Source organism: Rana temporaria, chromosome 5 (assembly GCF_905171775.1).
Source record: "Rana temporaria chromosome 5, aRanTem1.1, whole genome shotgun sequence".
NCBI classification, from domain to species: Eukaryota; Metazoa; Chordata; class Amphibia; order Anura; family Ranidae; genus Rana; species Rana temporaria.
In genome coordinates this window covers 403,079,236-403,093,545 of record NC_053493.1, presented here as the reverse complement: position 1 = coordinate 403,093,545, position 14,310 = coordinate 403,079,236, and the positions used below count along the sequence as shown (strand labels likewise).

At 44.0% G+C, this 14,310-nt stretch overlaps 1 protein-coding gene across 2 annotated transcripts in view; it reads left to right on the top strand.

The window, feature by feature from the left end:
* The window catches only part of ZFAT (zinc finger and AT-hook domain containing), a 287,697-nt gene that overhangs the window by 205,095 nt on the left and 68,292 nt on the right, over positions 1–14,310 (top strand). For both annotated transcript variants that reach the window (XM_040355000.1, XM_040354999.1), the window contains exon 13: positions 7,500–7,638. In XM_040355000.1, the coding sequence (XP_040210934.1) occupies positions 7,500–7,638 (139 nt within the window). The remainder of the gene's footprint in view (positions 1–7,499; positions 7,639–14,310) is intronic.

Here is a 14,310-nt window from a genome sequence, read left to right as displayed (position 1 = left end):
AGACCCACAGAGATGCGCCTAAAACCAGGCTACACCCCGCCGACGTATCTTGCTTACGCCGGCGTAGAGTGGGCGCACATTTAGGCTGGGAGCATGGTGCCGCTCCCATTGATTAGTCATTCAAATATGCAAATGAGGGAAATACGGCAATTCACGAACCTGCGTGCGCCTGACGCAGGCTACGAGAGGTGCGCGTAAGTTGTACGTCCAGCGTAAAGTTAAGCCCCATAAAGGAGGTGCAACCCAGCAACAGACATGCAAAGGTCTGCACCAGGGAACACAAGCCGGCGTATTTTACGTTGGACGTGTGTCTGGCTGGGCGTAGGTTACGTCTATGGCGTACGCAAAGATCCGGCGTATCTTAGGCAGTTGTTCTGACGTGGTTGTGAGCATGCGCAGGGGGATGCGTCCACGGCGCATTCGGAGTTCGTTAAACTTACTTGTCAGGCGCTCGGACCATCATTTGCATGGGGTCACGCCCACCTCCACCTACGCCAGCCTGCGCCTTCTAAACCTACGCCACGCCGACGCATCGTTGGGAGCACTGGCGTCCGGAATTCCATGCTTGCCTCTCTGCGCTGCGTCGCCGTGGCGTACGGGATTTGTGCTACGGCGGCGTAATGTGCGCCCAACTCTCTGTGAATCCGGGCCAATGTGTGTACTGACCACCCCATAGAAACATAATTTCCTGCTTGTGTGATTGGCTCACCAATTTTCCCAGAAGTCTGCACTAAGATAATAGTCAGATTTCGGGCATCCCCTGCAACAAAAATAAAAAATTTTGAGAGATACTGACAACAGGAACCCGTCCAAAGGGACACAGGCCCAGCAGATTTCCTTATTGGGGCCCTATAGCTCCACATCTGACAGTTAACCACTTAATTCCCGCCGCACGCAGATATACGTCCTCTTTTTGAAGAGGGATATCTCGGTGACGGCAGCAGCTGCTGCCACAACCGAGATAACCACCTCTTCAGGCAGCGGGACTGTAAACGATAATGGTGGTCTGCGCAGCGGATTCGCAGCGAGATCACCATTATCGGTGGAGGGAGAGGACGCCCGCGCCCTCCGCCGCTTACATAGATGGGAGTGAGGACAAGATGGCCCCCACCCGTCTCCATGGCATATGTCACTTCCGCCCATACGTCTTAAAGGCACATTTTTTTGTTGTAATTTATTAAAAAAAAAATTTTGTATTGCATTTTAGTGTAAATATGAGATGTGAGGTCTTTTTGACCCCAGATCTCATATTTAAGAGGTCCTGTCATGCTTTTTTCTATTACAAGGGATGTTTACATTCCTTGTAATAGGAATAAAAGTGATCCATTTTTATTTATTTTTTAAAAACAGTGTACAAATAAATAAAATCAAGTATAATAAGAAAACAAAACATATTTTTTTTAAAGCGCCCCGTCCCGACGAGCTTGCACGCAGAAGCGAACGCATACTTGAGTAGCACCCGCATATGAAAACGGTGTTCAAACCACACATGTGAGGTATCGCCGCAATTGTTAGAGCTGAGAGCAATAATTGTAGCCTAGACCTCCTCTGTAACTCAAAAGATGCAACCTGTAGAATTTTTTTAAACGTCGCCTATGGAGATTTTTAAGGGTAAAAGTTTGACGCCATTCTACGAGCGGCGCAATTTTGAAGCGTGACATGTTGGGTATCATTTTACTCGGCGTAACACTATCTTTCACAATCTAAAAAAATTGGGCTAACGTTACTCTTGTCTTTTTTTATTTAATTAAAAAAAAGGAAATTTTTTCACAAAAAAACTGTGCTTGTAAGACCGCTGCGCAAATACGGTGTGACAAAAAGTATCGCAATGACCGCCATTTTATTCTCTTCGCCCAAAATTAATTTATTTACATGCAATTTGGATGGACTAGCCGCTATGATTTATATTTTTTGATAAATACGCCTCTATGAGTTTTTTTTTTTAAATTCCTCATATTTTGTACTAGTACACACTTGGTCTTTTTTTTTTTTCAGCCAGATTAACTATGTAACACTTGATGTACTTGAGCGTACCTCATGTTATCTTGATGGCTGACAACTGCAAGTTATTTGACTAAAGAGGACAATCTCTAGAAATCATCCCTGTGGGATATTTTTTTTTTCTTAATACATGATTGTGTGCACTTACTCTGTGCTGCGCATTTGTGTAAAGCCAAGCAGTAGTTTAATATCCACCGTCTTCAGCGTACGAGAGGCTTTCACCAGATAGTGTACTAATGTTGACACCGCACACTACGGGTGAAGATTATTTCTGGTGATTCGTGGCATTGATATAAGGACATTCTTGTTGCATTTCGAACATTTATAACGTAAATGCTATGTAAACTGTTGAAATTCCTTGAGGCATAAACAAAAAGATCCTGATAGGAGAAGAGCCATATATCTGTTTGATATTTCCCCTGTATAAGGTATTCATCATAAGGACTTCTGTAGACGATACACTATTGTTGATACTGCATGTTGGCTTTGAAGGTTATTCTTTATGATTTTGGCATTGATATAAGAACCTTTCATATATCTTGTGAAATGCGGAAGTGCTTTTTTGGCATGTAAAAGATCTTACCTTTTTATAGAAACAGAAGAGTGATGGCAGAAAAAGTGGTCCAGCAAGCTTGCGCTATATATATATAATATATATATATATATATATATATATATATATATATATATATACATACATACACACACACACACACACACACACACACACACACACACATATATATACACACATATATATACACACACACACACACACAGCTTGACATATTTGCTTGGAATCTAGGAGCCAGCTAAAAAAGTTAGGAGCCAGAAAACACACCCCGTCCCGCAGAGCTCGCGTGCAGAAGCGAACTCATACGTGAGTAGCGCCCGCATATGAAAGCGGTGTTAAAACCACACATGTGAGGTATCGCCGCAAATTGGTAGAGCGAGAGCAATAATTCTAGCCCTAGACCTCCTTTGTAACTCAAAACATGCAACCTGTAGAATTTTTTAAACGTTGCCTATGGAGATTTTTAAGGGTAAAAGTTTGTCGCCATTCCATGAGCGGACGCAATTTTGAAGCGTGACATGTTGGGTATCAATTTACTCAGCAGAACATTGCCTTTCACAATATAAAAAATGGAGCTAACTTTACTGTTGTCTTATTTTTTTTTTTCAAAAAAGTGCGCTTGTAAGACCGCCGCGCAAATACGGTGTGACAAAGTATTGCAACGACCACCATTTTATTCTCTAGGGTGTTAGAATAAAAAATATATATAATGTTTGGGGGTTCTAAGAGAAGGAGATGGTCGGGCAATGGAAACAGGCAGGGAAGCTTCATTAGCATTGCTGGTTGACTTGTCAATACCAACGGCCATCACAAGAGGGCGCCAGATTCCAGAAAGAAGCATAGGACTGTAGAAGGCCGCAAAGCTGTGGCCTCAATTACGCTAATTCTAGTCGCAGTTGCGACCTGGCGCCCAGGGTTTGTCGAGCCGTGTGTGTATATATGTGTGTGTGTGTATATATATGTGTGTGTGTGTGTGTGTGTGTGTGTGTGTGTATGTGTGTATGTATGTATGTATGTATGTATGTATGTATGTATATATATATATATATATATATATATATATATATATATATATATATATATATATATAATTATTATATAGATATATACAGGGAGTGCAGAATTATTAGGCAAATGAGTATTTTGACCACATCATCCTCTTTATGCATGTTGTCTTACTCCAAGCTGTATAGGCTCGAAAGCCTACTACCAATTAAGCATATTAGGTGATGTGCATCTCTGTAATGAGAAGGGGTGTGGTCTAATGACATCAACACCCTATATCAGGTGTGCATAATTATTAGTCAACTTCCTTTCCTTTGGCAAAATGGGTCAAAAGAAGGACTTGACAGGCTCAGAAAAGTCAAAAATAGTGAGATGTCTTTCAGAGGGATGCAGCGCTCTTAAAATTGCAAAGCTTCTGAAGCGTGATCATCGAACAATCAAGCGTTTCATTCAAAATAGTCAACAGGGTCGCAAGAACCGTGTGGAAAAAACCAAGGCGCAAAATAACTGCCCATGAACTGAGAAAAGTCAAGCGTGCAGCTGCCAAGATGCCACTTGCCACCAGTTTGGCCATATTTCAGAGCTGCAACATCACTGGAGTGCCCAAAAGCACAAGGTGTGCAATACTCAGAGACATGGCCAAGGTAAGAAAGGCTGAAAGACGACCACCACTGAACAAGACACACAAGCTGAAACGTCAAGACTGGGCCAAGAAATATCTCAAGACTGATTTTTCTAAGGTTTTATGGACTGCTGAAATGAGAGTGAGTCTTGATGGGCCAGATGGATGGGCCCGTGGCTGGATTGGTAAAGGGCAGAGAGCTCCAGTCCGACTCAGACGCCAGCAAGGTGGAGGTGGAGTACTGGTTTGGGCTGGTATCATCAAAGATGAGCTTGTGGGGCCTTTTCGGATTGAGGATGGAGTCAAGCTCAACTCCCAGTCCTACTGCCAGTTTCTGGAAGACACCTTCTTCAAGCAGTGGTACAGGAAGAAGTCTGCATCCTTCAAGAAAAACATGATTTTCATGCAGGACAATGCTCCATCACACGCGTCCAAGTACTCCACAGCGTGGCTGGCAAGAAAGGGTATAAAAGAAGAAAAACTAATGACATGGCCTCCTTGTTCACCTGATCTGAACCCCATTGAGAACCTGTGGTCATCATCAAATGTGAGATTTACAAGGAGGGAAAACAGTACACCTCTCTGAACAGTGTCTGGGAGGCTGTGGTTGCTGCTGCACGCAATGTTGATGGTGAACAGATCAAAACACTGACAGAATCCATGGATGGAAGGCTTTTGAGTGTCCTTGCAAAGAAAGGTGGCTATATTGGTCACTGATTTGTTTTTGTTTTGTTTTTGAATGTCAGAAATGTATATTTGTGAATGTTGAGATGTTACATTGGTTTCACTGGTAAAAATAAATAATTGAAATGGGTATATATTTTTTTTTTTTTGTTAAGTTGCCTAATAATCTGCACAGTAATAGTCACCTGCACACACAGATATCCCCTAAAATAGCTAAAACTAAAAACAAACTAAAAACTACTTCCAAAAATATTCAGCTTTGATATTAATGAGTTTTTTGGGTTCATTGAGAACATGGTTGTTGTTCAATAATAAAATTAATCCTCAAAAATACAACTTGCCTAATAATTCTGCACTCCCTGTATATACACACACACCATATTGTGCCCATACGTTTACATACCCTGGCAGAATTTATGATTTCTTGTAAATTTTTCAGTGAATATGAGTGATAACACAATAACTTTTCTTTACCCATCACCGACATAGTTAATATAGACGCTGGCTACAGAGGAGCAAGGAGCACCAGGGCAGCTCAGGTATAAGTTAAGGAAAAGTGGGCCGAGATGACCTTTGCCAAGACACTGCCACTTTTCTTGGCATGGTCAATGTGTCTTTAAAGCATTCCGCCGAAAAAAAATAAAAAATTAGAAGTCAGCAGCTACAAATACTGCAGCTGCTGACTTTTTTAACCACTTCCATACAGGGCATTTTAACTCCTTAACCTTCCTGCCCAGACCAATTTTTAGTTTTCAGCGCTGTCGCACTTTGAATGACAATTGCGCGGTCGTTAACTTTAGCCCGATTAGTATTCTTCTACCTTTTTTTGGTAAAAAATTGCAATAAGCGTATTTGATCGGTTTGCGCAAAAGTTCTAGCGTCTATAAAATAGGGAATATAATTATGGCATTTTTATTTTATTTTATTTTTTTAGTAATGGCGGCGATCTGCGATTTTTATTGTGACGTGACATTGCGGTGGACATATCGGACATTTTTGGGACCATTCACATAAACACAGCGATTTAGTGCTATAAAACTGCACTGATTACTGTGTAAATGTGACTGGCAGGGAAGGGGGTTAACACTAGGGGGGCGCTGAAGGGGTTAAATATGTTCCCTAAAGTGTGTTCTAACTATAGGGGGAGGGGACTCACAAGGGGAGGAGATCGATGTGTGTTCCTCTGTACTGGGAACACACATCAGTCTCCTCACCGCTGACAGGACATGGATCTGCCGTGATTGTGGGCAATCGCGGGTGCCCGGCGGACATCGCGGCCGCCAGGCACGCGCACGGGTCCCAAGCAATACGGTGGGGGGTGCGCGCCGCCCCCTAGTGGCCAGGAATGCAATCATATGACGTCCTGTCTGAAAGACGAAAGGTTCCCGCCAACGTCATTTTACAATGACTCGGTAGAGAAGTGGTTAATATATGGACATTTACCTGTCCTGGGCGCCTGCGATGTCGGCAGCCGAAGCCGATCTGTCCCTCGGCTCTCGGATGCCACCACCGCCATCTTCGGCCACTGGTCCCTTCTGTCTTCTGAGAACTGTGTGTCTCCCACAATACAGCGAGGGGGCCATAGTAGGCGCCGGACGTGGCGTAGGTCACCGCGGTGATCTATGCCTGGATGTTGGAGAAAACACCTGGATTACACAGGTATCTGCTCCCTCCTCCCCCCTGAAAGATGCCAAATGTGACACCGGAGGGGGGGATCCAAAAAGCGGAAGTACCATTTTTGGTTGGAACTCCACTTTTAGAAGCACGGGGCTGCTAGGAGCATTTGCGGCTATCAAGCTTGTTGCAATCTAATGCTCCATCGGTGGTTCAACTGGTCCTTGCCAAGTCGCCATCTTGCCAGCAAGACCCAAGTTACTCTGTATATAAAGGGCAGCATTTGTTTGTCGAGAGCTGCCAGCGAATTCCCAGCTGGGTCGGGAGTGCTCGGCAGGCAAAGACATTAAATAAATGTGCCTCTCGTACTCTCCTAATGAAGCGGTTTCTTGGGTTGCTGTGGCAACAACCCTATTTGTAGAATGTCAGAACTGAATGGTTTCCAAGAAGAGTGTATAATGCACCTGCACACTGAATACCTGTCACACGTGTCTGAAACGGGTGACAGATATCAGCAGAGAATAGCAAGAGTCTACATAATCCTGAGATAATAGCGGCCCCGCAGCTGTATAGCATAAAGAGCCAGCACTCTGAATAAATTACCCCCGAGGGGCTCGTCTGTCGCTTGCCGTGCTAAGATGCCAGTTATAGGCCTGCCAGGGGAGATGCTGCAGAAACCTGTGTTTTATTCTCCACAGGGGGGCTTAAATACACCGCGTCTGTCGGATGATGTCTCGGGTGCGTAGGTTAGGAGGTTGGTTGCCATTCTGCTGAAACATACTACAGAGAGAGGGAGATGTAGTCTATATAATGCCTGAGCATAACAGGCAGTAGACCGGAAGTTTGACTTCCTAAACTTCTGGAAGTTTTCATTTTCAGAATTGCGCTGCAGATCTCTTTGCTGAAATTGCTGCAGTGGACAGTGCTGGTATACATACATCCAACATACCATAAACTGCCTACAAGTATTAATCCCTGATTTTTATTTATTTTTTGCAGCCGTTTGGTTGTGCCTTATGCCACTATTCCTGCAATATCCCCGGCTCTCTGAAGAGGCATTATAACAAGAAGCATCCCAATGAGGAATGTGTGAACTCTGGAGCTGGGGAACTCCCTGCGGAATCCCTCGTCCTCCAAGGTAAGTCTCAAGTCTCTGTTTATTCATTGCACCTGTGAATGAAGAGGTAAGAGCACATCATTATTTTTCTCCGTTGGATAGTCGACAATAAGGCCCCGTACACACGGGCTGATAATCCGCTGAAAACGGTCCGCCGGACAGTTTTCAGTGGACATGTCCGCCCGGAGATTTCTGTCTGACACCATCAGACAGAAATCCGCGCGTAAACAATACGCGGGGCGTGGCCGCGACGATGACGCGGCGACGTGGGCGGCCCTGGAAGTTCAAAGCTTCCACGCATGCGTCGAATCAGTATGACGCATGCGAGGGATGTCGGACGTGTCCGGTGAGTCTGTACAGACGACCGAACACGTCCGACGGACAGGTTTCCAGCGGATAGATTTCTTAGCATGCTAAGAAATTTTTATCCGCTTGAAAAACGGTCGGCTGGACAAATGTCTGCCGAAAAATGTCCGCTAGGCCGTACACACGACCGGATTTGTCTGCTGGAACTGATCCGCGGATAAATCCCAGCGGACAGATCCGGTCGTGTGTATGGGGCCTAAAAGAACTTTGTTTAATAGACTGGAGAAGCTTTAGGTCAACCTTTCTTTACTGTAGGGTTCCTCCAGAGGCTGCTTGAAGTTCCTTGATGGAAACAGAAAAACAAACAAGGCGCCTCGAAGTGCAGAAGTATAAAACGTTTAATATCCCACTAAAGGGGTTAAAAACACTTACAAGATGGTGGATGAAACAGGCATGTAGTAGGTAAGTGCGTCCAGAAGATGTTCCAGTGGCAGGGCAGTCCCAGTCTGTGATGGCAAAGCTTCCAGGGAAGTCCACGAGGTAACAGCCAACTTGTGCTGTGGATGTTCAGAGGACACAACAGTACTGGAGCCTGGGGATGATGTGAGAGGAAGCGAGACAAAAACCAGCATGGAACACAAACAGGAAGTGGACAGGAAGTGTGTCATAGAGGCGGGATGCGTTTCGGAACAGCTCATTGGTTCCTTCTTCAGGTCACTGGCTGAAGAAGGAACCAATGAGCTGTTCCGAAACGTGTCCCGCCTCTATGACACACTTCCTGTCCACTTCCTGTTTGTGTTGCATGCTAGTTTTTGTCTCGCTTCCTCCCAACAGAGATGCTGATGTCAACTCCAGCCACCTGTCTGTCTGTTATAATGTAAAGGAGTCTAGTATGGCTTCTAAAGCCTCGTACACACAATAGGTTAAACCGATGAAAACGGTCTGATGGACCATTTTCATCAGTCCAAACCGATCGTGTGTGGGCCCCATAGGTTATTTAACCTTCGTTTAAAAAAAAGCAAACTTGCTTTAAAATTTAACCGATAGGTCAAAACCGTTAGTATGCAAAACCATCGGTTCAAAACCCGCACATGCTCAGAATCAAGTCGACGCATGCTTGGAAGCTTTGAACTTCGTTTTTTTCAGCACGTCGTTGTGTTTTACATCACCGCGTTCTGACACGATAGTTTTTTTAACTGATGGTGTGTAGGCACGACGGACCATCAGTCAGCTTCATCGGTTAAACTAGGACGACTATCCTTCAGACCGTTTTCATCGGATGGGCTGATCGTGTGTACGAGGCTTTAGAGTCTTTCGCCAATTGTTGTTTGTGCTAATTAACCCTGCAATTGTATGAAGGAGTTCTGTGTTGATATGTATGATAATGTGTATTGTAGTTAGGGAGTCACATTGGCTGCTTTAAGGGATTAGTTAATTAGCTCATGTTAATTTATGTCTCTGGTTACAGGTGTATTGTTAGAGTAATATGAGCAGGAGGTAGGAACTTCCTCTTTAACTGTGTATAAGACTTGTATGTTGGTTCTAATAAACTGTCTGATGTTTAACCCTATGCTGAGCTACTACTAGTAAATGGGAAAGCTAAGGGGTCATGGATTGTGTGCTACTGGACAGAGGAAACATTTACGGCGGACAGACTCATCATGAGTATGGGGGTCCGTCACAGATGGATCTTGGCACCTTGCGCACACACAATACAATGATGCAGAGAAGAGCATAGACATCAGCAATGCTCACTCTCATTGAAGACCGCCCAGGAGTGGAAGACAAAGAACCTGCATTGGTCCTCCAAGGAAAATATACCGACTTTATATCTAAAGTGCACAGTGCTGGTCACTTTCAGAGTAGGAAACCATTTGCAGATATAACAGCCAAACACTTGTGGTAATCTCTTGTACAGTGGAAATCCAAGGATTGTTCAGAAAGTTCTTCCCAGCACCTTAGCAGAAGTTCTACAAATGTATTGGACGTGCTTTGCTGTTGCCCTTCTGTCCATTGCATCCTAAATCAACTGGATGGGTTTTAAAGTCATTTTAAACCTCAGACATGAAATATGAAGAAAGCATCTCCCTCTTCAATGCGTACTTGTCTCAATTCAGAGAACCAAGTGTCATTTATGTCCGCTGCCTCCTTCCTCTGCTTTAAGCACGAGTCACTTCTGATGAGTTTTTCCTGACACCAAGAGAAAAATGATGACGGAGAGGATTGACATCCTCAGCTCTGCTTCTGTGTGCTGTGTGAAGGGGGGGGGGGGTGTCTCTCTTTTCTCCCATCGGCTCTCAGAGCTCTCCTCACTGATGCTACTTCAGCCCCCCTCCCCCATGCTTTTAATAGCTGAGAGATCCAGTGTAAATTCTGTACTTTGAATGGATGTAGGCGAAAGACGTTTATAGGTAAACAGGTACAACTTATGTAGAAGGATTTGTTTCATCTCTGTGTAACACTTGAGGTCAGTCAACTCATTGGGCATTTGTGAGAGTTTACAACCACTTTAATTCTGAAGCCAATCCATAATTTTAAGCCAATCGTCTTTTCTTCTTTGGTAGGTCAGACAGGGCCTGATATACTGTTTTCTCACACTTTTTTGCACGAATGTGAGGCGCACTTGGTATTTTGCCAAATAAACATCATAGTGCGCCTATTTTGAAAAGGATTTGTGACATGCGGAAAAAAATCACAAACAGCATAGCGCAATTTGTTGCAGAAATGTCAATTATTTTGCACCCTAATGAGCGCTTAAATGTGGTGCAGATATTTGCCGCAGAGCTCTCAAAGATTCCAGTGCAAATACAATGCCTTGAAAAAGTATTCGTACCCCTTGACATTTTTCACATTCTGTCATGTTACAACCAAAAACTTAAATGTATTTTATTGGGATTTTATGTGATAGACCAACGCAAAGTGGCACATAATTGTGAAGTGGAAGGAAAATGATAAATAGTTTTCACATTTTTTTTACAATAAATATGTGAAAAGTGTGGTGTACATTTGTATTCAGCCCCCTTTACTCTGATACCCCTAACTAAAATCTAGAGGAACCAATTGCCTTTAGAAGTCACCTAATTCGTAAATAGAGTCCACCCCTTTGTTGTAATTTAATCTCAGTATAAATACAGCTGTTCTGTGAAGCCCTCAGAGGTTTGTTAGAGGACCTTAGAGAACAAACAGCATCATAAAGGCCAATGAACACACCAGACAGGTCAGAGATAAAGTTGTGGAGAAGTATAAAGCAGGGTTAGGTTATAAAAAAAAATCCCAAGCTTTGAACATCTGACTGAGCACTGTTCAATCCATCATCTGAAAATGGAAAGAGTATGGCACAACTGCAAACCCACCAAGACATGGTCGTCCACCTAAACTGACAGGCCGGGCAAGGAGAGCATTCATCAGAGAAGCAGCCAAGAGGCCCATGGTAACTCTGGAGGATCTGCAGAGATCCACAGCTCAGGTGGGAGAATCTGTCCACAGGACAACTATTAGTCGTGCTCTCCACAAATCTGCCCTTTATGGAAGAGTGGCAAGAAGAAAGACATTGTTGAAAGAAAGACATAAGAAGTCCTGTTTGCAGTTTGCAAGAAGCCATGTGGGGGACACAACAAACGTGTGGAAGAAGGTGCTCTGGTCAGATGAGACTAAAATTGTACTTTTTGGCCTAAAAGCAAAAAGCTATTTGTGGCGGGAAAACTAACACTGCACATCACCCTGAACACACCATCCCCACTGTGAAACATGGTGGTGGCAGCATCATGTTGTGTGGATGCTTTTCTTCAGCAGGGACAGGGAAGCTGGTCAGATTGATGGGAAGATGGATGGAACCAAATACAGGACAATCTTAGAAGAAAACCTGTTAGTCTGCAAAAGACTTGAGACTGATCCTGAGGTTCACCTTCCAGCAGGACAACAACCCTAAACATACAGCCAGAGCTACAATGGGAATGGTTTAGATCAAAGCACATTCATGTGTTAAGGCCCGTACACACAATCTGACTTTTTGACAACAACGGTCCGACGAACGTGTTTTATTGGACAATCCGACCGTGTGTGCGCTCCATCTGAGTTTTTTCATCGAACAAATGTTCGCTGTGAATGCTCTCAAACTTCTCGGCAGCAAATGTCCGATGGAGGATCATCAGATCGTGTGTATACAAGTCCATCGAACTAAAGTCCAAGGTACAAACACGCATGCTCAGAACCAATGCTAAAGATCAGGCAACAATAGCAGAAGTTGCCTAAAGGGTGGTGGTAAAGAGCTGAAAAACCATGTGATTTGGTGAAAGTTGGCTGAAACGTCTTGCCGTGTGTATGCAGAACAAGTTCACGGTCAACGCCCATTCGGACCAAAATCCACGGAAAAGTCAGAGTGAAGTCTGAGCGTGTGTATGAGGCTTAAGAATGGCCCAGTCAAAGTCCAGACCTAAATCCAATTGAGAATCTGTGGCAAGACTTGAATATTGATGTTCACAGACGCTCTCCATCCAATCTGACAGAGCTTGAGATATTTTACAAAGAAGAATGGGCAAAAATGTCCCTCTCTAGATGTGCAAAGCTGGTAGAGACATCCCCAAAAAGACTTGCAGCTGTAATTACAGTGAAAGGAGGTTCTACAAAGGTATTGACTCAGGGGGGCGCCATACAAATGTACCCCCCACACTTTTCACATATTTATTTGTAAAAAAGAAAATTGAAAACCACTTATTTTCCTTTCACTTCACAATTATGTGCCACTTTGTGTTGGTCTATCACATAAAATCCCAATAAAATACATTTACATTTTTGGTTATAACATGAGAAAATGTGGAACATTTCAAGGGGTATGAATACTTTTTCAAGGCACTGTATGCACATTGGGATGACATATACTGTATATAAGGGTTGCGCCGATAGCGACCATTTTCACAAGTACTCGTGTGAAGGCTCTGATACCTAAACCTTGGCATTGTGATTTGAGCGCATACATACGTTTCTAAAATTCAGCGATATAGTTTCATTACTTGCCTGGAGTTTCAGGAATTCAGATTGCTCCTCTTTATCTCTATGCCCTCCTGCGCTCTCCTTAGGCTTCCCATTATCTTCTTGTTTTCAGCTGATAGTCAATAAACTCTTCTATCAGTATGATGAGTTTCTGTATCTCGGCACGGCTGGTGATCTCTATGCGCTGCAATGAAACCCGGACTATTATGTATGAGGAACCAGGCTCTGTAATTGTGGAACGATAACATGGAGCCTTTAGCATAGGATGAATACAAAGGCAGCACTATCCAAAAGTTAGAAAATAAAACCTGTCTCAAAGTCAGATACCTGGGTGCGAATCTGAAGTTGGAAGCTGCCATCCATTAACCACCTGCTTACTGGGCACATATACCCCCTTCCTGCCCAGGCGAAATTTCAGCTTTCGGCACTGTCACACTTTGAATGACAATTGCGCGGTCGTGCGACGTGGCTCCCAAACAAAATTGACTTCCTTTTTATCCCACAAATACAGCTTTCTTTCTTGCGACATTATGGCAGACACATCGGACAATTTTGACACATTTTTGGGACCATTGTCATTTTCACAGCAAAAAGTGCTATAAAAATGCACTGATTACTGTGAAAATGACAACTGCAGTTTAGGAGTTAACCACTAGGGTGGACTGTAGGGGTTAAGTGTAGGGGGGTGGGGCTGGACGTGTGACGTCAGTGATCGTCTTTCCCTATATAAGGGAACAGACGATCACTGCCACAAGAACCTCTCCCCGTTCTTCAGCTCCTGTGACCGATCGCGGGACACTAGCGGTGATCGGGTCCCGCGGTCACGGAGCTTCGGACCAGGTCGCGAGTGCGCCGCCGGCGGCGCGCTCGCGACCTCACTCCTGGGCTTAAAGAGACACATACAGGTACATGATTGTGCCCAGCCGTGCCATTCTGCCGACATATATCGGCGTGAAGGGGTCCTTAAGTGGTTAAACGCAGCTTTTTTGGAAAATTAGCTTTCATGAATTTAAAAAAAATTAAAGAGTAAAGTTAGTCCAATTTTTATATATATATATACAATTATGTGAAAGATGATGTTACGCCGAGTAACAGATACCAAACATGTCATGCTTTATAATTGCACGCACTGGAATGGCGACAAACTACAGTACCTAAAAAAATCTCCATAGATGACGCTTACATTTTTTTTTACGGTTACCAGGTTAGAGTTACAGAGGTGGGACGGGAAGCCCGGTAAGAGCGGCAGGAGGGGGGGGGATGTCCCCTCTCGCTCCTCCGGGATAACAAGCGAGCGGCTTTTAACCACATCGGTTGTTATCCCTGGAAAGCCAATCGCCGGCTCTAAAAGATGATCCAGAGATGATGCCTGCAGCTTCGGGCATCATCCCGGTATAA